This window comes from Poecilia reticulata, chromosome 6, assembly GCF_904066995.2.
Source record: "Poecilia reticulata chromosome 6, P_reticulata-male-v2, whole genome shotgun sequence".
NCBI lineage: Eukaryota > Metazoa > Chordata > Actinopteri > Cyprinodontiformes > Poeciliidae > Poecilia > Poecilia reticulata.
The window spans coordinates 7,210,771-7,237,622 of NC_088835.1; the positions used below are offsets into that span (position 1 = coordinate 7,210,771).

The 26,852-nt window shown below is 40.5% G+C and overlaps 2 protein-coding genes and 1 long non-coding RNA gene across 12 annotated transcripts in view; 2 read left to right on the forward strand and 1 right to left on the reverse strand.

The window, feature by feature from the left end:
• Positions 1 to 1,667: 1,667 nt before the first annotated feature.
• On the reverse strand, positions 1,668 to 3,547 carry LOC145551928 (uncharacterized). Its single transcript, XR_014087809.1, has 2 exons — positions 1,831 to 3,547; positions 1,668 to 1,759 (listed from the first exon to the last, which is right to left on the reverse strand). It is a non-coding gene; the product is annotated as an uncharacterized LOC145551928 (long non-coding RNA).
• Positions 3,548 to 3,834: 287 nt separating this feature from the next.
• On the forward strand, positions 3,835 to 14,514 carry LOC103465961 (dynein axonemal intermediate chain 4-like). The gene is made up of 17 exons (XM_081607788.1): positions 3,835 to 4,276; positions 4,440 to 4,551; positions 5,301 to 5,464; positions 6,084 to 6,190; positions 7,202 to 7,325; positions 7,416 to 7,555; positions 7,677 to 7,823; positions 8,884 to 9,069; positions 9,691 to 9,845; positions 10,008 to 10,094; positions 10,192 to 10,346; positions 11,274 to 11,434; positions 12,156 to 12,274; positions 12,789 to 12,887; positions 13,671 to 13,897; positions 13,993 to 14,146; positions 14,244 to 14,514. Exons 1-17 carry the CDS (start codon positions 4,188 to 4,190, stop codon positions 14,292 to 14,294), a joined length of 2,277 nt encoding a protein of 758 aa, XP_081463914.1. The 5' UTR covers positions 3,835 to 4,187; the 3' UTR covers positions 14,295 to 14,514.
• An 825-nt stretch (positions 14,515 to 15,339) lies between these two features.
• ap3b2 (adaptor related protein complex 3 subunit beta 2) overlaps positions 15,340 to 26,852 on the forward strand; it is a 51,348-nt gene continuing 39,835 nt past the window's right edge. For 4 of the 10 annotated variants that reach the window (XM_081607793.1, XM_081607794.1, XM_081607797.1 and 1 more), the window contains exon 1: positions 15,340 to 15,599. In XM_081607793.1, the coding sequence (XP_081463919.1) occupies positions 15,487 to 15,599 (113 nt within the window). In that variant the 5' untranslated portion in view covers positions 15,340 to 15,486. Of the gene's footprint in view, positions 15,600 to 21,138; positions 21,161 to 21,385; positions 22,135 to 26,852 lie in introns of those variants that run through there. The other 6 variants (XM_081607799.1, XM_081607796.1, XM_081607789.1 and 3 more) reach the window with 6 other exon arrangements.

Here is a 26,852-nt window from a genome sequence, read left to right on the forward strand (position 1 = left end):
TACATTAACATGATTGATATATTATGGATTTGCCCTTATTTATGCCAGCAATGTCAGTGCTTTGATGGCTGTTTTAGAAAGCACAGGTATGAATTTATTTTCCAATTAAACGAGTCTAGTAATGAAATTATCTTGCTGTTGAGTAAAGTAAAATACTCATCTGTATTTTGGAAACATTGTATTAATGCCTTTTTTGTATTTTATCTTTATTTTATTGATTGTTCTTTTATGTTATTTGGACTTCGAGTCTGCAATAAGGTCTAATTTTTCTCAATATTGAATAGTTTAGTTTTGTTATGTGATGGTAAAAATAGCAAGAGAAAAAATCCCCAGACTTTCTGCAGCCATGCTAACTGGCAGTGTTGCTCACCTTTTTTAGCGGGACAGGGAGCCAAGGAAGAATAGCGCAGATATTGACTGAATCATTTAAGGATGGCAAAAGTTACAGGGTCAAGTTAAATATATGAATATCTTGCTAAACATTTTTTCTTGACTGATATTATGCAGGTGAAATGGAAGCCAACACGGGCCTGTAGCTAAGTTAACTAAGCTAACATGTTGATAATCAGACACTATAGTTTACAGTGGTAGCATTTAACCTTTGCTGCAAAAAAAATAAAAAATTACAATATAATGAATTTTCTTATTGTCAGGCGCCTAAAAATATAGTTGTCAGTCAGCTCACCTGGTCTCCCGACTGCTTAGTCCTCCGGATAGCAACTTCTCATCTGGTTTCTCCAACAATTTAATCTAGTGGCTCACTGTGCAGCCAGCCTAGTGAAATCAATCAATCCTCTTTATTTAGACACAATTATGGTCCATAAAGAGACAAAACAAAAGCAATGAAAAGAAGAAAAATAAAAAATATATAATGAAATATTCAATCACTGAATGCACCAGTGATTCCACAAACTGGAGAAGAATCTCACTGAGCTTTGAACAGGATTGGTCAAAGTCTGAATGATGCTGTTTGCAGAGTCTGTTAATCTACACATCTGTGCAAAATGTTTCGAAGCCCAGCAGCGCAGGTTGGTACATTGGCATTCACAAACATTTGACTGGCACTACTTCATCGCGTCACCGTAAGCAGCATCCTCATGCCATCATTATAAGCGACCTGAAGTTTATTCATACTGCTTTTCCTGTAACGCCGCCACAGGTGGGCTGTATACATTGGAGTACAGTATGATTTAAAAAGTGCAATTTTGACAGACGCCGAGCACATGGAGAACTTCCGAAGAAAATTAGCTTGTACATATTGAGTACAACGCTTCCTGTAAATGTCTTTATCATCAGACAGATCAGTGCTGATGTAATGTCCCAAATATTTGACCTCATCAGTGACCTGGAGGATGCTGCCAGACAGGGTGAAGTCAGGAAAAGATTGTCTTCTTTGCTCTTGACAATCATGATGTTGCTCTTTTTTGCATTGTATTTAATGTCATGCTGTAACCCATACTGAGATCAAACCCTTAACAGTTGCTACAGACCAGCACAATATGGACAGAATATCACAAGATTGTCAGCGTACATCTGGTGGTTGATGGTTTGATTACCAACCCGACAGCCAGTCCTACATTGATTCAGCAGCTTAGATAATCATCCATATACTGTCATAATGTGAAGTACCAGGACTCAAAGGCAAGCAACAACTACAGACACCAAACTCAGTTTAACAGATTTATTGAACAATAATGGGGGCGAAGGATGGAGAGGTGTAGACCAGCGGCAGCAGGGAGGAACCAGGCCAGAGGAGGAACTGAGAAATGGGTGAGTGGTTAGACAGAGGAATAATGACAGGAGTGATGGTGTGACCTGGTGAAGGCTTACGGTTGGAGGGTTCAGATGAGCGGAGGAGGGTACAGCAGTTGGGGCAGTGAGGGGGTTTCCAGGTGGAGGAGTTCCAGCAGGTAACTCAGGGTGGACAGGCAGCAGCAGGGTGGTGGTTGTGGAGGAATCCAAGGGCTAGGCCTAGCAGAACAGCAAGGATCAGGTGGATCAGACTCTCAGAGAGAGGTCAGAGCTGGTTCTAGGAGGAAGGAAGAGATGGAAGAGGTGTCTTCCATCTCTTGAGACACAGCACTAAGAGCTAGAGTGTACCACTGAAGAAGCGGAACCATCTGGCATCTTCTTCCAGGAAGCCACTCCTATTTAAGGCCCTTGCTGATTGGAGATGATGAGCACCAGCTGGATCCCATCAGCCTGCCACCCTGAGAAAGTAGAGAAAACACTCCCCTGCAGAACCCAACATATACAGGTTTAAAAGGCAAGGAGATAAAATGCTGCCAATATTCGTTGGCAAGGATGCTTTTAGATTAACTTTTTATTTCTTAACAAAATTCAGAAGGACTGTTGAGTTGTAATTTTCTTGCTAGTGACTCTGATTTAAGCACATTTTCATTCCTCTTAATAAACCATAAGGCATATTTAAATTAGCATTTGATCTCTTCTTGTAGTCAAATACAGGACCATGTTTAGGTTTGCCTGATTCAGCCCACAGTCTGAAAGCCCTTCTGGCCTCTGTATGAAGCTCTTTAGCATAATCATTCCATCCTAGCTTTGCTTTATGTTTTTTAGTTTGATTCAAAGACCTACCTGAAATAAGAAGGGATTCTATAACCTTCTCATATAGTGAGCAGAACTCTTTGCCATGTTGTTCATTTTTACAGTTTGTCTAAACATGTAACTGCACTTTTTGGTAAAACAATATAATTCAACAGGACTTCAGAGTGGAGCAAGAACAAATTGATATCCTGCTCAGTCAAATTGTCGCAATATATTTTTTCTTGTGTATCATTATTCATGGGCAAAAGGTCTGGTAAATTGCCCATTTTTATAGACAATGAAAAGGGAATATGATCAGATGTTGCAAATTCATAATTATTCCTGATGGTCTCTAAAGAGTCATGTGCATCTTCAGTGCAGATACAGTGGTCTAACCATGATGTTGTGTGCCATGCTTCACTGATGTAAGTGTAGCTGTCAACAGGCAAAAGTATACTGCTAGAGAGAATCAACTCATTGGTGGAACAAAACTGTTTTAGGTGATTGGCAAACAAGGATTTACAATCTGTTACATCAGCATTCATATCACCCACAATGAAAAAACAAGTGGATGGATTGCCCTGGATAAACAACACAACATATGCCAGCCTATTAAGATATTTATCTTCATTCTCTGGGTTTTCATAAGGTGTATATATATTCAATATAAGGAACTTTTTATTTCCAAAACTGAACTCGAGTCCTATAGCCCAATAAGCGTCCAGTCTGATCACTTTAATCAGCTGATCATATCTTCTATGCCACAGCACTGCAACGCCACCGGGAATTCTGCCCCGCACTAACTTGGTGCTATAGTCGGTGGTAGATTTACCTGCACCGTAAAATTTTTAAAGAAAGATTATCTGTTCAGTTTTATTTGTAAACGTGCCCCTTCCTCCTGGTGTTTTTTTTTTTTTTTTCCAAAGTACCAAACTGTGTGCTCTCCAGTTTCCACGGTGTCCTTGTTTTGAACGTCACGTCCTCAGGTGAAACTCATCAGCCTAACGTAGTCGTAGACCTCTTCAAAGAGGTGCATTTGCTTCTGTGGGAAATTTGAGCACCCGAAACAGGACAGCTACACCACATATTATGTTTGAGTCAAAACCAGTCCAAAACGTGCGGGAATTTACCATCATAGAAATAGGATGAAGACTGTAAACAGCAGATCTCTCGTCTTGCCCAGTAGATGGCGCTAAGAGAGAAGATTTATTCAGTCATGGACACCGTAAACATGAATACAGGCTGTGTGATGGGACCAGACTGCGTCTGGAAAGTGGGCTTTTATAAATACAAATGAATGTTAGAGCACGTTAACAACAACATGCTCTAACGTTAACGTTATTGTGATGGACTGTTGTCCGTTGTCCATCACAGGACAGCAGATGTTCCTGGACCTAACTCTGTTCTTTGGGTCTTTTTCCAAGAGTTTCTCCATTAACAAAGACAAACTCATTTACACCGATGGAAACGAAGCAATTGAGGTCGGTCTAGTATTCGTAGTTTTTTTTCTTTTTCTTTTACAGTTAATTGTCGTTAACTGACAAGTGTAGCGAGAATTCTGCAGTTGCTATGCAGTATGAAGATTAGACAAGATTTGATTCAGTTAGTTCAAACTGATTCAAACGTCCCGAAAAAGCTTGAAAATGAGGAGGGTTTCAATGGTGGAGGTTGCTGGCAGTAATAAGCCAACGGTGAAGGAAGGAGAGAGAAGGCAACATCTACTGCCTAGTTCGTAAGTTTGAAAAACATTTACTATACTGCTATTGTTGCATAACTGTAAGTATTGTTCTCGCTGTAGATACCCAAAACTAAGGGTTGCTAATTAGGTTAGCTAATGAAAGAGCCGTGAGCTAATTAGATTGGCTAACCAAGTCCTGTCTTTGGCTTTCTTGTAGCTCATCAGGAATACATAGATCCAAAGAGCAGCTAAGGCGACGAAGGAGGTCTTCAGGTTTTCTATTCCAGCAGAAAGATCCCGGTCCTCAGACTAGCAGCAAAGGAATTCGGGTACACAAACCTAACTTTTCTCTTTACATTTTTATTATTCATTCAAGTAAATGTCACTGTTTTCTGTCAAAATAGTTATTCCAATACCAATGTTTTTTTTTTTCTCGTGGTTGTTTTTCTTTCCACAGGTTTTCTTTCGAATCGTGGCATATGCTACATCAGAGACTGATTCAAAAAAGAGAATATCCAAAGAGTTGTGTGCAAAATGTGTTGTCGGTGTCAGAGGTTGAAGGAGAATAGTAACTGGTTTGAGATGAGGAATGATGATAAATACCATCTCTAAATTGGTTGACATATTGGATGTTAAAATAAACAGATGGGCTCCAGTTACAGGATACCAGCATACTACTTTTCCCAAAATGCCACCAAAATTGGAAGATGATAATCACAGCTAGAAAAACTGGCACATATTCCAATGAGTGGTGATTTCAACTTAGAAAATTGTGCAATTATGTTGTAAAGGAATTGCAGCTTTTGTGAAACTATAATTTCAATCTGGTCCAAATTTTTTCTTAAGGGTTGTTTTTGCACCTTGTTGAAAAACAGAAGTAGTTGTAAAGGCCGTAAGAGACCAAAAAAACCTTGAAAACAAAAAACCAAATTATTTGAATAAAAGTTTTCATGAACTTTAAAAAAAAATCTCAAATTATTACAAAAAAAAAGCCCCCCTGAAATTAACCCAAAAACCTTGCTCCAAAACTCAACTACATTTTTACAAATGTGTGTGGCTTTGCGTTGTGTTGCTCCAGGTGTTTGATTCTGAAGGGAGAGATGTCACTCCTCTACCCTTGGTTGCCGTCGCTGACGACCTGGACTCCAAAACACGTGAAAAAACATCTCTGGAGGAAGTCCTCTTCAAAACCGAATCATCGATTTTCAAGTCCTTTCTACCCACTGATGCGGTTTCGTCCAGGTACGATGACATTCAAACACACAAGCCGTACGTGTCGTGTCCCTCCATGTTTATTGGGACACCTAATAAAAATGTTTTAAAAGCTTTCAAAAAAAAAAAAAAGTTTAATTGTATCAATGTCACTGTCTTTTATTGGAATATACAAATATTCAGTAGGGAAACAGTCCACCATAGTGAAATGAAATAATTTGACACTTTTCATAACCATCCTTTGCCAGTAAGTCTACTAGAGCATTCCACACGGCCGAAGCATCCATGGAGAGAAATTTATGGACATTAATTTTTTTTGGACAGTTTCTCTGCATTTCTCCAAAAAATTAAAGTCTTGTGTCCTTCCTTGCTCTCTTCTATTCATCGCACCCCACAGGTTTTCTTTCGAATCAAGCTGTGGTCGCTGAGAGGCTTTTGAAAAAGATTGATTATTGATTTTTTGACTGATCAACTTTAACTTTGCAAATTTGGTCCCAGGTTTTGAATCTGTCATAATGTTTCTATGTGAAATGATGTATGGCATATGGAGTTCAGTACGCCATGCTTTCAAATAGTGTTTCTATGGGTCTTTTTTTTTTAACAGTAAATATTCCAATACTTAAACTCTTTCTGTTTGTGTGAATTGCAGGTTGATTGGCAGCTCATTTACCAGCATGCCCATGGAATCTGGTGTTCTCTCAAGAAGCAGCATAATCGACGATAGTTTTCCTCTACCCAGCACATATGCTGCTTATGGTGGTTGCTATAATTTTTATTTTATTTTATTTTTTTTGCTGTACATATTGAACGAATGCCCAGTGTAAATTCTTTGACTTGAGTTGTTGCCCTCAAGACAAGTAGATTAGGTCGGATTTGGTGTTTCTATTTTAAATTTGGATATCAGTTTTGCTGATGAATAAATAGGAAATCAGTGTTTATTTACAAAAATAAAAAAAAATTCCAAGCGATTAAAAGCATAAACAATGTATCAAATTGACGGCAGACTACATTTCCTATACATGTGCCATTTTGGTGGAAATCAGAGCAGGGTTTTTTTCAGAGTCTGCAAAAGTCAGTCAGGTTTGTTCATATAGCACATCTCAGTAAAAATGCAGTTCAAAGTGCTTTATGTCATAAAAACATCCACAAAATATATACAAATACAAAATATATAATGATGTCTATAATTATTAATCTTTTTCCTACAGTTTTCATTCCACATTGTAGTTTTATTGTTTTAAGCTCTCATGAAGAAATGTGGTAAAATCTTCTTCACTCATGAAGAAGGTTTTACCACCTTCTTCAGTTCAACAAGTTGTTGCTAGGCAATCAAAGAGGAGCGAGTGAGTTGACGCCAACAACCTTGCTCAGCCGGCTCTGAGAGATTGAGTGACTAAAGCTCTTTTCTCTGCCTACATCTCCCAGAATGCTGTGCGGTTCCAGCTTAGAGTTCAGTGGAATTACTGAAAATTCTATCAGACGTATCATCTATTGATATCGATCGCGTGTCTATAGCGACGCATCAGTAACGATGTATTACTGTCGCTCGTCCAAACAAGCAACAGGCCTGCCATTTTGTCAAACGCCAACATCAACATAATCAAACAATTGAACATGAAATATGCAAATCAGTGTTTCACTTACTTACTAATTAAAGGCAGCTCTAAACAGGTGGGATTTTTTTAGCCTCGATTTGACGGAATTCGGTGTTTTTGCAGTCGTTCAGTTTTCTGTAAATAATCCATTTCGTGCTCCCGTTGCTTTCAGAATTACCACTGAAGCCTATGGCTAAGGGATTCGACATCATCCTCACCGAAACGGACACCATCTCACTGCTGGACCTGCCCCCCATCGTCATCTCAGAAGATGCTGAGGACGCAGACGCGGTGAAGTGAGCGCATCTGAAGCGAGATCGTGAACTTGAAGTGGAACTTATGAGGCTAAAATCCCCTTTTTTTTCCTTTTTGCTCTCCTGTTGCAGACAGAGAAACCGCGACTACGCCGAGTTTTGCAGTAGTAAAATAGGCAGTGATAATTTTTTAGAGCGATCATCTCAGACACTTGTCGGGGAGCATAAATGCAAATACACCCAGACCCACAGGAACAACAGTGTCAATAAGGGTGAGAGTTGACACAAAACACCGCAAAAGTGTTTTGTGTTGTTTATGTCTGATTTTGGATTTGTTTGACTTGGAAGGTCAACAAAAAATAAATAAATTATGTGTTGTGTTCATGCTTACAGGCACAATGGCTACTACCTGGGACATATATGATTCGTTCTCTATGTCGACTGAAAATAGGGAAACCCGGGAATCTGAGCGGATGGATTATCTCATGAGCACCAACAATGAGCAAGACATTTCAGAAGTAACCATGAGCGGGGAAACGGGTAACAGTTTCAGTGAAAATCAGGCTTACTTCTTGCTGTGCTCCCAATCCTTGACATTTGCTTTTCTAAAATATGCAAAATGTAATGAAGAAATTCACTTGTTTTAATTCAAAAGGTCAAACTCGAGAATACACTCGGCACCCAAACGGGGATGTAGCTCGAGTTAATATTTCTCTTCATTTTGACGATTATGTATTTCAGCAAAAGGAACAAAATCATCTCTTCTCTATAAAAAACAAGATTAATCATACTGATAATACCCTGTACAAGATTATAACATGAAAATACTGTGCAGTTATCAGAAATAGAAAGACTGTATTGAGTTGGATGTTAGGTTTTTATATTATTATTTTACAATTTTAACTTATTCTGTTAGGATTGAAAACAAATTCAACATAATAAAGATGTATAATTAAACATTCATTATTTAAAATATATACATTTTTTGCATGTTTTTCATCATCTTTCTTCTAACTTTCTGAAGTCCGCCTAGCACCCCCTGGTGGCCACTCCACAGTTTATAGGTCTCGTATGAAGCAGATTTTTGTCATTATAGAAAGAAAGAAAAAAAATGCGTAGATGTCAAAAAACTCAGAAATTTTCAGATTAATCTTCAAATTTTTCTAGAACAAACAGGGAAATAATTGAGCTCCAAAAGTCGAAAATTTGTAAGAGAAAAACGCAGAAGTTTTGGGATTAATCTCAGAAATTTTCAAGAAAAAACAAGGATATGTCGGAGTTTCAAAAGTCAAAAATTGTTCTCTTTTTTTTTTTCTTTGTGTTTACGCAAACATAAACCATATGTTTCAGACTTTTACTTTTGAAAACAAAAACATGAATGTTTCCTTCTATTCCACCTTCACAAGAAATTAACTGTGCTGGTCTACCACATAAAATCCAAATAAATTAGATGAAAGTCTGTTCTAATATAACAATATTAATAAAGAACATTCATGCCACTTGTTCATTTGACATTTGTTTGGGTCCGGTTTGAGTCACACGTTTTTGCCTTATGTATGAAAATTATTTTTAATTTTCTTTTTATGTGTCATTTCCACAGACAGTGGCGTCAGCTCGGCGGCAGAGACGGACGCTGATCTGGTCAAGTTAAAAACTGAGTCAAACTTGGAAAATATCCTGTCGTTGGAAGCTTTCATGAGCAGCGCATTGATAATGGAGAGAGTGATAGTGATGAACATTTTTCAGTCTAAGCTGGCTGCCTTCAGAGGGCTGCGTGTCCTGAAAGGTAAGCTCAGTAAGCCTGTATGTAGATGTGTTTCAATTGACCTTAAAACTGCGCAAATTGGAATTTCCAAGATAAATTTATTTAATGGAAACACTGCAATTTTGGGGGAAAAAAACACCTCCCCTTTTTCGACAAAAAGTTTTAGGAGGAAGTGGCTTTTCGGCCGTATCGAAACATTTTTTTTTGCACCACACAAGTCGTGTGTTGCCGAAAAGGATGAAGAAGACGCCAGGAAGTGTTAGGTGGATGATGTCGCCTCATGTTTTTGAATGACTTGTCACGTTAGCAAACTTATTCATGTGATTTGAACTGTTCTTCTTATTTAGTAAAGACACCGCAATTGGTAAATTTAGTTGTTTCGACGATAGCAGAACATCAACAAAGTTTCGCGCACATTTGTAATGGAAACTCAGTTGGTGCTCTCCTTGGTCTTGCTTAGAGCATGTTGTGTGACCTGTTTGCGACTTCCCTGTTAGGAATACGGTTAAAAATTAAAACTTTGCTTCTTTGTCAAATGTTCGACAATTCGTTTGTCTTGACTCACGTTGCACAGAACATCTAAGCATGTAATTAGTGTGGTGCATGAAACCGTATGCAGAGTAATTATGTTGGCTGTTTAAGACCCGGACAGCGAGGTCCGACCTGGCTCGGTTGAACGGATTACAGAGGAGAAAGACCACTATTTAACGCCAATCTTGGAGCCTCTCTGGACCTTCGTCATCCCCCTGACCAGAGGACACAACATCACCTGCATGACATGGAACAAGAAGAACTCAGTAACACAGCCACACTTTGAAAACAAAAAATCTGATCACCAACAGTTATTCTCTTAATTTCATGCTGTAGATTCTTGTCTTTATTCAACCAATTCCCAAATAAGTGAAGAAGATAATGGTTTAAAGAGATAAAACCAAACATTGTTGACAACTCTCTGTAAGGACATCCTGGCAGTAGGCTACGGAATCGGGTCCTCAGGCAACCCACAACCAGGTCTCATTTGCTGCTGGTCTCTAAAAAACCTTATGGTATGTTTCTGTTAGTGTAACAATAAATTCAATATTTTTTTTCTGTCATAGGAAAAAAGAAAAACCCTCCTTACTTAAATTTGTGTTTCACGCACAGTGGTCAGAGCGAGTGTTTTCCTGCCATAGCAGTGTGACGTGCCTGGAGTTCTCTTCCAGCAACCCCAGCCATCTGGCTGTAGGGATGTACGACGGCTCTGTCGCCATCTACAACGTTCAGGTCGGAGACGACATGGCGTGCATCGCCAACAGCCGGTGAGAGCCACGCTGCGAAGGGTGTTAAAACATGAGAACATTAAAGCTGCGGTATGCAACTTTTACAAAAATATGCTTTTTTCCAGATTTTTTTCAAACTGTCACCATGTCATGACAGTCTGACGTGAGACAGATGGTCTGAGAAAAGATTAACCTCACAGTGCTACTTCTGGGGTCTGCAGAAATGCATAGATATCCATCAAAAACAACCAATCAGAGCCGGGGGGAGTGTCTTATTGCTGTCAATCATGCTTATGTATGCACTGGAAAATGTGTTAATGTCAGAGAAAGAACTTAACATTACAGGAAAACTATTGATCCGTCGTCATCGGTGGAAACGCTAACTATCCTTTGCATTCGTAGCAGGCTGTGCTGTGGTGAAGCAGCTGTAGCGTAGCAGAGAGCCCCTGTATGTGAACGCCGCAAATACAAGAGTTTGTTTGCCTAGACAGTCCGGTTTGTTTAGTGAGGTGTTAATAACTGTCATGCTGACCAAAAAATCGAACTCTGGTCCACCTAAAAACCTCGATCTTAGTTCGGTTGATGTGAACTTTGGTGCCAAATGGACTAAAGACCCCTCCAAAGGGAGTGGCGCTGGGCATTCTGGGTAAATACAGTCAAAACAAACGCAAAAGTCTATTGCTAGCGGGAGAAATAGATCTCGGTCTTTTACCAAAGACGAATGAGAAATCCTACAATTTGACGCCACTCCGTTTTACATTTGGTGAAGAAGGAAGTTGTGCTCAGTGTCTTCTTCATGTCGTTTCCTTCATTGGTTCTTGGTGCAGCGCCACCACAGGCAAAGAGGTGAACATGTTTTTCAATTAGCTTGGATCATTTGACACCAAATCTAACAGACTATCAGCTGTGAAAAGTTAAGGACTGATTATTTATTAATACATTTTTTTTTACTGTTTTCTTTCGTAGTGACTGTGCTAAGAGACACACGCAACCGGTGTGGCAGGTCACCTGGACCAAACAACAGCTGCAGCTATCGGGGGAAGAACGAGAAGAAGTTCTAGTGTCCGTATCAGGAGATGGCAGGATTACCAAGTGGCTCATCCTGCACAATGGTTTCAACTGCGTAGGTAATAAACCCCACACAGACTACAGGCTCAAAGCACGGGAGTGTAATCTTTACTATCTAAGCTTTGTTTTGTCAGTGCAATCTTTTTGTTATTTAAAGCAGCCACATAATACAGCATTGACAATGTTCTATTATCCAAATTTACACTTTAATTTCTATAAAAAATCAGTGCATTGAATGGAAATAAAGTCTATCAAGCAGTTTCTGCTGTGTGAGAATATATCACCGCTGCCCCTCTTCTTCTTTTCTCTGAGAAAAGAAGAAGAAGAGGACAACAGGAAGTGGTAGGAGTATGATGGCGCGGCATGTTTGTTAATGACATGAGCAAACGTACTCACATGAGACTTTAACTGTGTTTTTCATTTAATTGAAACACAGCAATTTTGAAATTGTGTTTCTTCTAACGTTAGCGGAATGTAGAAAACGTTTTGCGAACATTTCCGATGGAAACGCAGCTATCGGTTATGAACGAGCTCAGAAGCGCCTCATCTTTGCAGATTTCTGATGGGTATGTTTTTTGAAAGAGGCTAAATACAGTAAAATGTAAACTATGTAAGACACAGTCATCTACTTTTACATGAATACCTGGGAAAATATATATATAAAAAAAACAAAACCTCATGAAATGCAGATTTACTGATAAAGCCCAGCTCTGTTTTAATGATCACAACATCGATATCTTTGTTTTCTTTAAAAAAATTAAAAAATGCATGTTTTCCCAGACTTGATGATCTTGAAAAGATCATCAGGTCGTAGACAGAGCACTGCAGGAGGCCAGCCGAAGACTGAAAATGTGCTGCTTCCACTGACCGCTATTCTTTGCATTGACTTCCAGCCAGACGTAAGTTGGCTCAAGAAAATGAGCAAAAATCATTTATTTACTGTGCTCCTGAAAGTGCCAAAGTGCTACAATCTGATGAATAAGCAAGAGAAAGTTTTATTTAATTCAGAAACTAAGCTAATCCATTTGTCTGGAATTATCATCAATACATGTTACTTATTTAATGAAAACAGGACCACTGCTGCACTAAACAGAATTTGCTTAAATAAATGAATCTTTTGATTTAATGCATGTTGATTACATGCTTACACATTATACTAAGTAGTATATATTTATTTAAAGCTTTTATCACACATTTTACAAAGTATAAATGTATTCATTTATTGAACTGTGTCACTTAATTCATCCATACCTGTTTTTTTGTGCAAACAATAAAGATTTTCCTTTCTTTATCAAACTCCATCTCTCTTTAATCATCAGAACTATTAATACATCTTAAACTCAGTGTTCATTTATCTGTCTCCTACTTTTATGTTAATAAAAATCTTAAACTCTTTTCCACATGGCGCTGCAGGACACTGGGATCTATGTGATCGGAACGTGGGACGGCAGCATGCACAAGTGCTCTCTGTCCAACAGCGATCATTTTCTGGACACATACTGTAAACACCCTGTAAGTTTTTACTGACCTCTATTTCAAAGGTAAATGTCGTAATATCTTCATTTTCTGTTCTGTGACTTTTGTACACGCAGTTAGTCCAGAATTTCCTCTTGAGGGTTTATGGGTAGTTTTTTTTAATTTCATTTATTTCCAAGCAGAAAACTATCTACAGTGGCTGCTTGAGTTAGTAGAGTTTTGCTGTATAGCAATGGGGCTATGAGTCAGAATTCTCAGATTAAAATCAGAATTTTGAAACTAAACTCAGAATTCTGACTTTAATCAAAAAGTTTCTGAATTTAACCTAAACAAATTCTGATTTAATCTCAAAATGTTGGCTTTAATCTAAAGAATTCTGACTTTAAAGTGAAAATTCTAAGATTAATCTAAAAGTTTCTGAGTTTAATTTAAAATATTCTGACTTTAATCTCAAAAATTCAGATTTAACCTCAAAATGTTGGCTTTAGTTTCAAAATTTCTGACTTCAGTCTCAAAATTCTGTTTTTAATCTCAGAAATTCTGACTTTAATTTAAAAAAAATTTGACTTTGGTCTCAAAATTCAGCCTTTAAACTCAGAATTTTTAGTTCAGAGTAAGAATTTGTTTTCTCCTTTTTTTCAGCTGCCCGAATCCTTTTCCGTAAATATGTGACTTTTTTTCTTTTAAAAAGATTTAGCTCCATTTTGAGTCTGTGTAGCTAAACAGCAAAACAAAACAAAAATTCCAGACTTGTGCATGTGTAAATATAAACTGAAAAAAACTGAAAAACAGTGTTGCTCACTCGTTCCTCTCCTGCAGTCCCCAGTGACGCATATCGAGTGGTCGCCTATTTATTCAGACGTGTTCCTGAGCAGCTCTTCAGACGGGACGATTCAGCTGTGGAAGGTGGACACGCTGAACCCCAAAATGAGCTTCACGTCAGTGCAGAGCATAGTGGACAGCGTCAAGTGGTCCCCAAACTGTGGCACGGTGTTTGCAGCCATCTACAGGCAGCGTGTGGAGGTCTGGGACCTCTGCCAAAGCATGTGAGTCACTCCAGCGTTCCGCTGGGCTGCGTGTTCAGTTCTGTTTCATGTCGATTTGCGGCCAAACAGTGACTAAGCAAACCCTTTTCGTCTAGCATGCGGCCCACTGTGATACACCACGCCAAGCCCGGCGTGACGCTGTCGTCCTTGCTGTTTGCCAAAGGCTCAAACAGCATTTTGGTTGGGGACAGTCGGGGTGAGGTCACTGTGTACAAGCTCAAAAACTTCAGAGTTGGGAAACCAAAAAAGGTAAAGTGCTTTCATTGCCAAACGTTCTCTTTGTTTAGTCTGCCCCCCAAAAAAACATTCAAGATAAGACAGGGAACGGATGATGTCTCTGTTTCAGGTGTCCAATCTGTATGAGGTCATGGCGTCTGTCGGCGGGTACGTTGACTGAAGAACCGCCATGTAGAAACGGAATCTAGTTATTACTTCAAATATGTGGCGCTTGTTGTCGTTGAAAGACGGGCTTTTCTTATTAAAACACAGATGTTTGTGTTGTCAAATGTTAAAGACAGGCTTTTCTTATTAAAACTTACAAATGTTTGTGTTGTCAAATGTTAAATTGAAGATAAAAAAAGGCACAAAATAAACAGATCATTTAAAAGTTTCACAAAGTGTTTCATGTCTTCATTTGCAAACTAGTGGGAAAACTTGCAACTCGAGAGAATTTAATAATTTGTTGGATCAGTTTTAGCCTAAAATGGCTTATTTGTGAACACCACGCAAGCATTTAAATCAGCTTAATTCAGTGGATTTATGTCACATCAATTCACAACAAACATAATCTCAAGGCACAAAATCATCCAGCTCAAATTTGCTAGAAAAACTTGGAAAAAAAATTTAAAAATTGTTTTTTCCTCCAACTCCTCAGCTTAATCTCAAAATGTCTGAACTTTTTCAAGCCAATTGTTGACTGTTCAAGCTCAGAGATGTCCTTTTTTAAAACAGAAAACTTCTGAGATTAATCTCAACATTTCTGAGTTGTTGTGTTGTTTTTTTCTAGAACATTAGGACAAAGTATCCAAAAATGTATCTACATTTTTTTAAAGGTTTTTCCAGAAAACCTTCCCCTTTTCAAACTTTGTTTTTTTCTTGAACATTTCTTGAGATCTCAAAATTGCTGAGTTTTTTCTAAAACATTTAGAACTATCCAAACTCAGAAATGACCTTGCTTTTTCTGAAAATTAATCTCAAAATTTCTGAGGCCTTTGGCAGAAATTTACTCTTCCTTTTTTTTCTTCAATGGCCCTGACACGCTGTCTTGTACAAATTTATAACATTATTTCTTGAACTGTATCGAGGATCATCATGGCGCCTATTTGCTCCACCGAGTGGCCCTGACAGCAGAGGGCACACAATGTTTACATCCAGAGGAACAATCTGTGAAAACCACGTGACCATTGCCTCATCACCCCCTCCCCTCCACTCCCTCCTCCACCTCTCATCATCCTCCTCTACAGCACAGAGACAGCAGCGGTGTCTGTGCGCCTTTAAGAGACGCATATCCTGCTTCCCCTCTGCGCTCTGATTCTCCATCGCCACTCCGTGAGGCCGACCGGGACATTATCAGCAGAAAAGCCACGGAGATGTCCTCCAGCTCAGCGTTCAACGAAGAGAAGGGGGGCTCCTCCAGCGTCGGGGAGCCCGAATATGGCCACGATCCGGCGAGCGGTGGGATCTTCTCCTCGGACTACAAGCGGTACGTAGCCTCCTCGGCTTGAGGCGGGTTACCGGAGCGGCTTTCAGCTTAAGCCGCGGGGGGTGCACAGACAGAATGTACATGTGTAGTTTGAGAACATGTGCTTTAAAGTAAAAAAAAAAGGGGGGAAAAAATATCAGGCGAAAGTTTTGTAACCCAGAGGCCCGTGTAGGAGCGAGCGGCTTCTGCGGCTCGTGCCGCTGAATGTGACCGTGATTTGAGCCGCTCGGCCGGCTTCGGTTGCTAGTTTCCTTTGAATCTTTGTCCCCTCGCTTGTCTGCTTCTAAAACAAAGAACTCGGCGTTGGTTTGATTCAGTGTTAAGTTTTACCGAGGCGGGATGCTGGAGGCCCGTCAGAGGGGATGTGAGATCAGGCCTCGGCTTTTCAGCACCACCCCTGCTGGACAGCGGCAGCAGCTCCACATTCGACCCCTGGCAAGGCAGCACGAAGTCTGCACAAATACCACGGTACTTTACCCACTGGAAACTAGTTTAAAGCGACACAAAACCACTTCACCCTGCATCCCGTATCTTCAATAACATCTACAATACCTTCCAAACGTTTTCATGAATCTTGAAAATCCTCCAAGTTCAATACATTTTTGCTACGATTTGATCTCGGATCAAAACAAAAGTAGCGCGTAATTCTGAAGTGGAAGTAAGCATGTATATGGTTTTGAAAATTCACTTATTGCATATACTTTCAAAACAACAGAATATATTCCAGTACAACCAATTAGGGCTGCAACTAGCAATTATTTTTGTAATCAATTACTGATTAGCCTGATGATTAAATGATTAATCAGATTTAACAACAAAAATTACCACACTGCAGATTTTTTATTTAACCATGTAATATTTTTAAATACAATGTTAGAACTACATTAAAATACAAATAAACAAATAATTCAGTTCCTTTTTCAGAACATTTGGAGCTAAACTGGTGACTAATTTTTAGTTTAACCGATTGATAATTGAATAGCAAAAAGTGCTTCATAGGAGATTTTTTTTTTCAAAGAATTTCATTCAGGTGGATCCAAAACTGCCACTTTATAAGTTATGGGTAGAACATATCTAAATGCAAAATATACATGTAATTTTTGTTTTGGCTTGATTACTGCTCTGATTATGTTGTTAATATGATTAATTGATTACTAAATTGTTGGTGATTATTTCATTAACCAATTAATCGTGATTAATCCAATTAATCATTTCAGCAAGAGCAGAATCAGATTATTAGTACAATATCCGATGCTTTGAGCATCTCCTGAAGTTCTGGTCAAAAATCATAACCTCAAACTGAGACTCGGCCATCCACACAGATGGACAGACAAGGTAAAGAGAGTATCAAGTCTTGACAGGACAGCTGTGCATGAAGCAGTTCTGGACTTGATGAAAACATATTAAGTGTAAAGCTTAAATGAAATCGTCCTGCCTGCAGTTTGCCACAAGTTGTTCAAGAGGTACAGCGAACTTAAAGAAGGTGCTGTGGTCAACAAGACTAAATCTAATCTTCGTCAACTAAAGCGGCAAGAAAAAATATTTCCAGAAAACAAGAAGCATACATCTTTTTTTACTTACAAACAAATAACACACTATCATTTATTTTTAAGAGATACATTTTTAAGTTTTTGTTGTAGTTGTGACTCATAGAAAAGACTTTTAGGACAAGGATTTGAAAATCCAATTCATCCATGTAATTTACTGGATTAAATGTTGAACTAGATGTTTAACTAAAAGTCTAATTACTCGTTGGACTATAACAAGCTAATAAAATGCTTCCCTCTATTTCCAGTTGCTTGGTTTTGCTTTTGACTCCTTGGGGTAGGTTTTTTTGTTGTTGTTTTTTGTTCCACTATATCTTCTATTTCTATCTTCTCTCCTTCATTTCCTGCAAACTCTCACATAGCTCAGTTTGAATCCCTCCTTATGTCTTTTTAGATGTTTTCTGACCTAAAACTTAATTCAAACTTCAGATATTTTCGACATGGCTTAACGTGCGCATTCTGTGCTATTTGTGTAATTCACCAGCAGAGGGAGCTCTTTGAGTGGACGCTGAAGTTTCTGGCTGTGATCCTTTATGTTTAGTTTTTACTGACGCTGTCGATCAACGTTTGTTAAACTGTGAGTCAATAGAAAGGTTTTCAAGCTTGGGTTCCAATCTAATTAATTCTTTCCAGTTTAGGTTGTCATTTTGAATGATGTTCTTGTAATTGTAGTTTTTTGTTGATAAAGGTGGTTGAAGCTTTTATTTTAAAACTCAGTGGTGAGGGCTGGTGGCTTGACCTTCAGATACTGAAAGTAGTAGATGACTTGGAAAATGGAGGAGTGCTCTTCCACTTGACTTTTTTTTTTGTTTTTATATTTAATAAGCCAGTTTGGTCCGTCTCTAGCTCTGATCATAGTGGGCTAAACTGAGAGCTCTGTTGAGTTGCTGTAAGACAGGTAAAAATCTCTGATACCTCCAGAAAATGCACATTTGTATGGAAGCCCATTTTTGCCATGAAAGAAAAAGCCCAACAGGAAGTTGTATTTATGAGTTTTGAAGTCTAAACTGTCATAATTTTGACTTTCAAAGTCATAATTGTATAGAAATTCATAATTGTTAGATTCAGCACCATGATTATAAAATGCTGGAGCTAGCCCTCTTACTTTATATCTCATAATTATCCTTTTTTTTAGTTTGTAGTCATGACTTTGAAAGTAGAAATTATGACTTTTATTTCAATAAATGTTATTTTAAAACTCATATTTATGACTTTCTGCTGGACTTTTATTTTGTTCTATCATGGCAGAAATTGACCTCCATGCAAACAAGAGTAGCCTAGAATAAAAAATTCTTATAGTAACAGAAAAAAAAGAGTTACTATCCAATATATGCCCACTGAATGTGAAAAATCAAATTTTAATAGGAGATATTTACCGTACTTTGTATAAATGACTATACTATGCTCAGCCTTTAAAATGTGCTTTTAGCATGTTAAAATAATAGATATTGTTTTGTTGAAAAACAATAATATCAACACCTTTATCTAGGTGTTGACTTTTTAATACCCTTCTACAAACAACAGGAAGTCTGATCTGATAAATGTTTCTGTCAGAGATGAGGTGGATTTATCAGATCCTGACATTTCCTGCCGCTAGAGTAACATTGAGAGTATAAATATGCAAACTGCCAACATTTAATTTCCAATTCCTAAGAGCCAAAAGCCGTAGAGACAGACAATGGCTGTTATCATGTTATAAAACTGGACAATATTGGAAAAACATAAGCTTATGACCATATTGGCTACTAAATAAACCCATATTCTCCTACGTTTCCTTTCTCTTCCGTTGTTTGGATCCTCTCTGTGCTTTCTGTGGGCTTTTGAATATCCCTCACTATTATCTGTGTCAGAGGAGGACATTTAGGGAATTTAATGCTTCTAACCCTACATAATGTTGACATTCAGGGCTGCAAGGGAAAAAAAATCAAAAGAGCACTTTTTTTGTCCAGATGAAAAACTACATTAGAGAAAAGACGATGAGGCAAACCAAACAATGTACCTAAATTTATAAGAACAAATGCGGAAATTTAAAAAAAAAATTATTTCAACATTCTTTCAAGACAGGATCTCTTAACCTAAAACTGTATTTGTGCTTAATTTACTGTTAGAAATATTCATGGTCTTTTGTCAACCAAAATCTGCTTAAAGGGCCAGTACAATATATTTTCCAACCACACTGTGGCATTTCATAGCACAATTAACTAAAGTTACCTTCATCCATCCATCCATTTTCTTCCGCTTATCCGGGGTCGGGTCGCGGGGGCAGCAGCTCCTCTTTTGACTCCTTGGGGTAGGTTTTTTTGTTGTTGTTTTTTGTTCCACTATATCTTCTATTTACCTTCAGTTGTTGTAAAAATGCTATGTATGTGTATATATCAATTATGACTTAAGAAAAATTTAACTTTGTAGTTTAAGGCCTTGAAATTGGGCTTCTGTCTCTTTAAGAAACTCCCGCTCTTTCTGAAACTCCGCCTTCGAGAAGTCATCACAACATGGCTCCTCCATTAAAATCCCAAAATGAATATAAACATCCGACCCAAACTGCGCAAACTTTCATTTCAAGGCTTGATGGAAAAAGAAAAGTAGCATTAATCACTGATTTTCATCTTTTTCTGTTACAAAGCAAACTTATAAAACAAAAAAAAAAAAGATGAAAGAGTTCCCATCACAATCTTTGTTCAGACTGGGACGTGTTTGTTACTTAGCGGTCTGAGTGTTTGGTTTCTGCTTGTTTTCACTTAAACAGAATTGGAATCCGGCTATTGTTCTCAAGCGAACAGCTGCCAGCACAAACAGAGCAGCGTGGCCATCAGAGGGATATTAATCCTCTCCTTGAACTCCTGAAGTACAGTGTGGCTAACAGGCGTGTCTCCACTGAGAACCCAGCAGGAGATGGATATTAATTATCCAGCTTCTGGACATACTGCACTTTAATAATTTACGGAGTATGTGTCTTTGGAGAGAGCTTAGCCCTCTTTTGTGTAGATTTATACTGCACTGCACCCAAAATAAAATAAAATTTAAATGAACTTGATTAAAAAGGGATCTCAGTCAGAGCCAGCAGGAGAAACTACTGTTTTCAGATTCTTCCGGTGAAACTTTGCCATGCTCGCTTCTCGCTGTTCTGCTAGGATTAAATTTAAACTGAGAAAGAAGATTCTCAGTTTAAATGTAATCAAAATAAGGGTGAATTGAAGGGGAAGAAAATTCTGGTTTGTGTGTATCTGGGCCAACAAGCACAGGTTGATCAGAATGCATTAAAACACACAAATAATGCGATTTTACCTAACTTCAATGCGTTTAAAGGGATAATTTCATTAAAGTCAATCAAATAAAAGAAGAAAAATCATCACCTTGTTATTTTATGCCAAAAATTATTTTGGTAACAAAAAACATTCACTTTTGGCCAAAAAAAAATATAGACTTAGGCTGCTATTTTAGGAAGGTGACGAAATACAACTCCAAATAACTTGATTGGTTGGTAAATACCTTGTATGATGTCATCAGCGGTACAGGGAAGCTTTCTTTTGGTGTTTTCAATTTCACTTTGATTAAATACCAATTTACAACAAAATAGCCGATTGAACTGGAAACCCGCGACATGTGATTCTCAAAGCAGTAGCTAAAGTGTGTTTGAGTAATTTTTAGTGAGAAGTCGGACTCGTGGCTTTAAAGCTCTGTGAGCCGGAGCTGTCAGTGTAATTTATTGTAAATGCAGCAGCAGCGGCAGCCGCTGGTTGCCGCTGCTATTGTTCGGATCACGGGTTAAGAGGAGGGGGGGTCTACAAAATGTCAACACATCCCAGCTGACCTGTTCACAGATGACAGAGCGAGCATATGCGAACTGAGCTTAAAGGCAGCTTTTTTCTTTCTTTTTTTTTTGTTCGAGCCGAAAGGAAACGAGTGGGAGAGGGAGAGAAATAGAGAGACACCGCGAGAGAGAGAGAGAGAGAGAGAGAGAGAGAGACGTTTTCATCACGACACTGCCAAGAAAGCTGAGTCATGTAAGCTGAGGTAAAAAAAAATAAAAATAAAATAATAATAATAAAAATCAGGGCCGTTCAGGATATATTTTAAAAAAATGAATGAGATAGCAGAGGTTTATTTAAAAAAAATGGGGTAAATACATTTGAAATGTCTATATATATATAAAAACCAGAACTGCTGCAAAGAGAGAAATACTGTGAAGAGGAGGGATATGGGTGGCAGTCACCGGAGGAGGGGTGACAGCGTGGCTAAGTGAACAAGAGAGATGATGGCATTACGGGAGACCTTGGTGCGTTGTGTGTGCACGGAGAGGCTGGTGCTGCAACAGGAACCACATGAGCAGGGAGGAGCCGCGCGAGGAGAGATAAAGCTCCACGCCCCTCCCTGCCGAGCCGAGCATCCATTTACAGAGCAGCTGATGTCTGCCGCTGCTGCTGCTGCTGCTGCTCCGAACAGAAGGGAATAATAAAAAAAAGAGGCACCGAGTTGCTGTTGAGCTCGAGTTGGACCAGTGAGAAGAGCAGAGAAGAGTAGGACACATTCAGGACGTTTTGGGAAGATCTTTCTTGTTTTTTTTGTGCCAACTGGATGTGGCTGATCCCAGACGAACTGGCCAAGGAGGATCTTTGAGCAATTCCCAGTAAAAAGTACTGCAGCCTTTCTCTACAATTCTACAGGTTGAAATTCACCTTTTATTAATTATTTTTTTTAAAGATGACCACTATGCAAAGGTTGCTCCAGCTGCCCGTGAATGCTGTGAACATTGTGAAGACGGTGCAGAGTCAGGTCCAGGGCCAGGAGGAGGACAAGAGCCCCGTGTTGAGCCCCGACAGCGGGCAGCAGACTTGGTACAGTGCCCTGCAGCCGGATGAGCTGCGCCACCTCCGATCTGGGGGCATTGGGGGTGGCGGAGGAGGAGGAGGTGGTGGAGGAGACCAGGAGGAACGAGGCTCACAGGAGGATGGAGGTGGAGGTGGCAGCTTCCAAAGTCAGCCCCTGCGGTACGATAACTCACACCTGCTGCTGCTCACCTCTTCAGGTCTATTGGTGCCTCATAGCCAAAGCAGACGACACTGAAAGTAATGACCGCTTGGCTCATATTCCACAAGCGTGTTTTTCTTCATTCAATGATCTGTCAGAATCTTTGTTTTCACTTTTTTTTGTATGACTGAAATCTGGTTAATCCTCTCACCCAGTTCCTCCAAAGCAGAGGTTCTTAAACTTTTTGTGACAAGTACCAAATCAGTAAATAGTAAAAGTTTCTAACCAGGTATCAGGGTTTACCAAAGCTAACAAGCTGGTGATGGTTATAATGTCACCAGCTCTAAATTACTGTGTCAGTACTTATTTAAATTATTTCCTATAATTTAAAATTATGTGTTTTCCAGGCACATAGTGCCATTTAATAGCAGAGTCAAGTAACTGTGTTATCAAACTGTTACCTTCAGTTATTTTAAAAATACTAAATATATATATATATAAAATTCCCTTCTCACCCTCCGCGGGTGGTCTGTTTCATGAGCTCGGGTCCTCAGAGGCCTGGGAACTTGAGGGTTCTGCGCAGTATCTTGGCTGTGCCTAGAACTGCACATTTCTGGACTGAGATGTCTGATGTTGTTCCTGGGATCTGTTTGAGCCACTGCTCCAGTTTGGGGGTGACTGCCCCGAGGGCCCAGATGACCACAGGCACCACTGTGGTCTTCACCTTCCAGGTCTTTTCCATTTCCTCCCTGAGGCCCTGGTATTTCTCCAATTTCTCATGCTCCTTTTTCCTGATGTTGTAGTCACTTGGTATTGCTACATCCACCACAACGGCTTTCCTCTGTTCTTTATCCACCACCACAATGTCCGGTTGGTTCGCCATTACCATCTTGTCTGTCTGGATCTGGAAGTCCCACAGGATCTTAGCTCGGTCATTCTCCACCACTTTTGGGGGTGTTCCCCACTTTGATCTCGGGGCTTCCAGTCCATATTCTGCACAGATGTTCCTGTACACTATGCCCGCCACTTGGTTATGTCGTTCCATGTACGCTTTCCCTGCCAGCATCTTGCACCCTGCTATTATGTGCTGGACTGTCTCAGGGGCCTCCTTGCACAACCTACACCTTGGGTCTTGTCTGGTGTGGTAGATCTGAGCCTCTATTGCTCTGGTGTTTAGGGCCTGTTCCTGGGCAGCCAGGATGAGTGCCTCTGTGCTGTCCTTGAGTCCAGCTTTCTCCAGCCATTGGTAGGTTTTCCTGACATCAGCCACTTCAGTTATTTGTCGGTGGTACATCCCATGTAGGGGCTTGTCCTCCCATGATGGTACTTCCAGCACCTTGTCTTCTGTTCCCCATTGCCTGACACATTCGCTGAGCACATCGTCCGTTGAGGCTTTGTCCTTGATGTATTTATGGATCTTGGATAAAAAAAATAAAATTCCCTTCTCACCCTCCGCGGGTGGTCTGTTTCATCCTCTGAGCTCGGGTCCTCTACCAGAGGCCTGGGAGCTTGAGGGTTCTGCGCAGTATCTTGGCTGTGCCTAGAACTGCACATTTCTGGACTGAGATGTCTGATGTTGTTCCTGGGATCTGTTTGAGCCACTGCTCCAGTTTGGGGGTGACTGCCCCGAGGGCCCCGATGACCACAGGCACCACTGTGGTCTTCACCTTCCAGGTCTTTTCCAGTTCCTCCCTGAGGCCCTGGTATTTCTCCAATTTCTCATGCTCCTTTTTCCTGATGTTGTAATCACTTGGTATTGCTACATCCACCACAACGGCTTTCCTCTGTTCTTTATCCACCACCACAATGTCCGGTTGGTTCGCCATTACCATCTTGTCTGTCTGGATCTGGAAGTCCCACAGGATCTTAGCTCGGTCATTCTCCACCACTTTTGGGGGTGTTCCCCACTTTGATCTTGGGGCTTCCAGTCCATATTCTGCACAGATGTTCCTGTACACTATGCCCGCCACTTGGTTATGTCGTTCCATATACGCTTTCCCTGCCAGCATCTTGCACCCTGCTATTATGTGCTGGACTGTCTCAGGGGCCTCCTTGCACAACCTACACCTTGGGTCTTGTCTGGTGTGGTAGATCTGAGCCTCTATTGCTCTGGTGTTTAGGGCCTGTTCCTGGGCGGCCAGGATGAGAGCCTCTGTGCTGTCCTTGAGTCCAGCTTTCTCCAGCCATTGGTAGGTTTTCCTGACATCAGCCACTTCAGTTATTTGTCGGTGGTACATCCCATGTAGGGGCTTGTCCTCCCATGATGGTACTTCCAGCACCTTGTCTTCTGTTCCCCATTGCCTGAGACATTCGCTGAGCACATCGTCTGTTGAGGCTTTGTCCTTGATGTATTTATGGATCTTGGATGTTTCATCCTGGACAGTGGCTCTCACACTCACTAGTCCTCTGCCTCCTTCCTTACGGCTCGTGTACAGTCTCAGGGTGCTGGATTTGGGGTGGAACCCTCCATGCATGGTTAGTAGCTTCCTAGTCTTAACATCCGTGGCCTTCATCTCTTCTATTGGCCAGCTAATTATTCCGGCAGGGTATCTGATTACTGGTAAGGCATAGCTGTTTATTGCACGGATCTTGTTCTTGCCATTGAGCTGGCTTCTCAGGACTTGCCTTATTCGTTGGAGGTATTTGGCTGTGGCTCCTTTCCTTGTGACCTCATCGAGGTTGCCATTTGCTTGTGGTATTCCCAGGTACTTGTAGCTGTGCTCTATGTCCCCTTCTGTGTGGGCGACCTTCCCTCTCTTTGTAACCATCCGACCACACTTCTCTAGTCCGAATGACATCCCAATGTCAGTGCTGTAGATCCTGGTGGTGTGGATCAGTGAGTCGATGTCTCGCTCGCTCTTGGCGTACAGCTTGATGTCATCCATGTAGAGGAGGTGACTGATCGTAGCCCCATTCTTGAGTCGGTATCCGTAGCCAGTCTTGTTGATGATTTGGCTGAGAGGGTTCAGGCCTATGCAGAACAGCAGTGGGGACAGAGCATCTCCTTGGTATATGCCACATTTGATGGACACTTGTGCAAGTGGTTTGCAGTTGGCTTCAAGGGTGGTTTTCCACAGCCCCATCGAGTTTGCAATGAAGGCTCTTAGAGTCCTATTGATGTTGTACATCTCTAAGCATTCAATGATCCAAGTGTGTGGCATTGAGTCATAGGCTTTCTTGTAATCAATCCAAGCGGTACACAGGTTGGTGTGTCGGGTTTTGCAGTCTCGGGCAACTGTGTGGTCTACAAGGAGTTGGTGTTTGGCTCCTCTGCTATTTATGCCTATGCCCTTCTGTGCCTTGCTCATGTATGTATCCATGTGCCCGCTTATCTTAGCCGCTATGATGCCTGACATGAGCTTCCATGTTGTAGAGAGACAGGTTATTGGCCGATAGTTGGATGGGACTGAACCCTTCGAGGGTTCCTTCTGTATCAGGATTGTGCGCCCTTCAGTTAACCATTCAGGGTGAGTCCCATTTTGTAGCAGCTGGTTCAGTTGAGCTGCCAGTCGCTCATGGAGGGCAGTGAGTTTCTTAAGCCAGTAGGCATGGATCATGTCAGGTCCTGGTGCTGTCCAGTTTTTCATACCCGAGACTCTGTCTTGGACATCTGCCACAGTGATGGTTACCAGGGCTTGTTCAGGGAGGTTGCTGTGGTCCTCTCGTAGAGAGGTTAGCCACTGTGCATTGCTGTTGTGGGACGCCTCCCTTTCCCATATGCCTTTCCAGTATTGTTCAGTCTCCAGCCTGGGTGGGTCTGCTCTGTTGTTATTACCCTGCCATTGAGAGTACACTTTAGCTGGTTGGGTGGCGAAGAGCCGGTTAATCCTCCTGGCTTCATTCTCTCTCGTGTATCTCTTTAGGCGGCTGGCCAAGGCTTGGAGCCTTTGTTTGGCAGTTTCGAGTGCTTCAGGTATGGGCATCTGGCTGTACTTCTTGGGTACTGATCTTTTCATTGCACCCCTTTGGAGCTCTGACAGTTGACTCACTTCCCTCCTTGTTATCTTGATCTTAGCCTCTAACCGTCTTTTCCATGGTGGGTATTGGGTCTCATGGTTGCTCTTATAACCAAGCATCTCAAGGATCACTGATGCTGAGTTGTATATCAGCTCATTGGTTTCTGTTATGGTGGTGGTAGGGATCGTTCTCAATGCCGAATTCACATCTTCAATGAGACTTTCTGATGGTACTTCACTCAGCCGTTGTAATTGGCGTCGGGGTCGTCTGGTGTTCATTCGGGCCATGATTCTCTCTCTCAGGTCAGTTGCTGCCTCATTCAGCTCAGATGGTTCGTTCATTACTGGGGCTACATACCCAGTCTCTGGGCGGGGAGTTGTAGTTGACTCCCTTCTGACCTGGCATCCTGGCTCCTTCCCGTAGCACTTGTGTCGTACCTCGTCAATCTCCAGTTGTGACAGCAGTTGCCGTTTGCGGATGTTGGAACACTGAGCTACTAGTTGTTTGGCAGTTAGTGTTGACTGGGGATGTCGAGCTAACCATTCCTCCCACAGTCTTTGCATGTAGCCCCTCTGACTAGGATTACTTGAGTAGTAGCATTCCAACAGATCCATGTTTTCATCTCTCGCCCATTTCCGTCTTGTTCCAGTAGCCCACTTTTCATATATATATATATATATATATATATATATATATATATATATATATATATATATATATATATATATATATATACCCGACGCCAATTACAACGGCTGAGTGAAGTACCATCAGAAAGTCT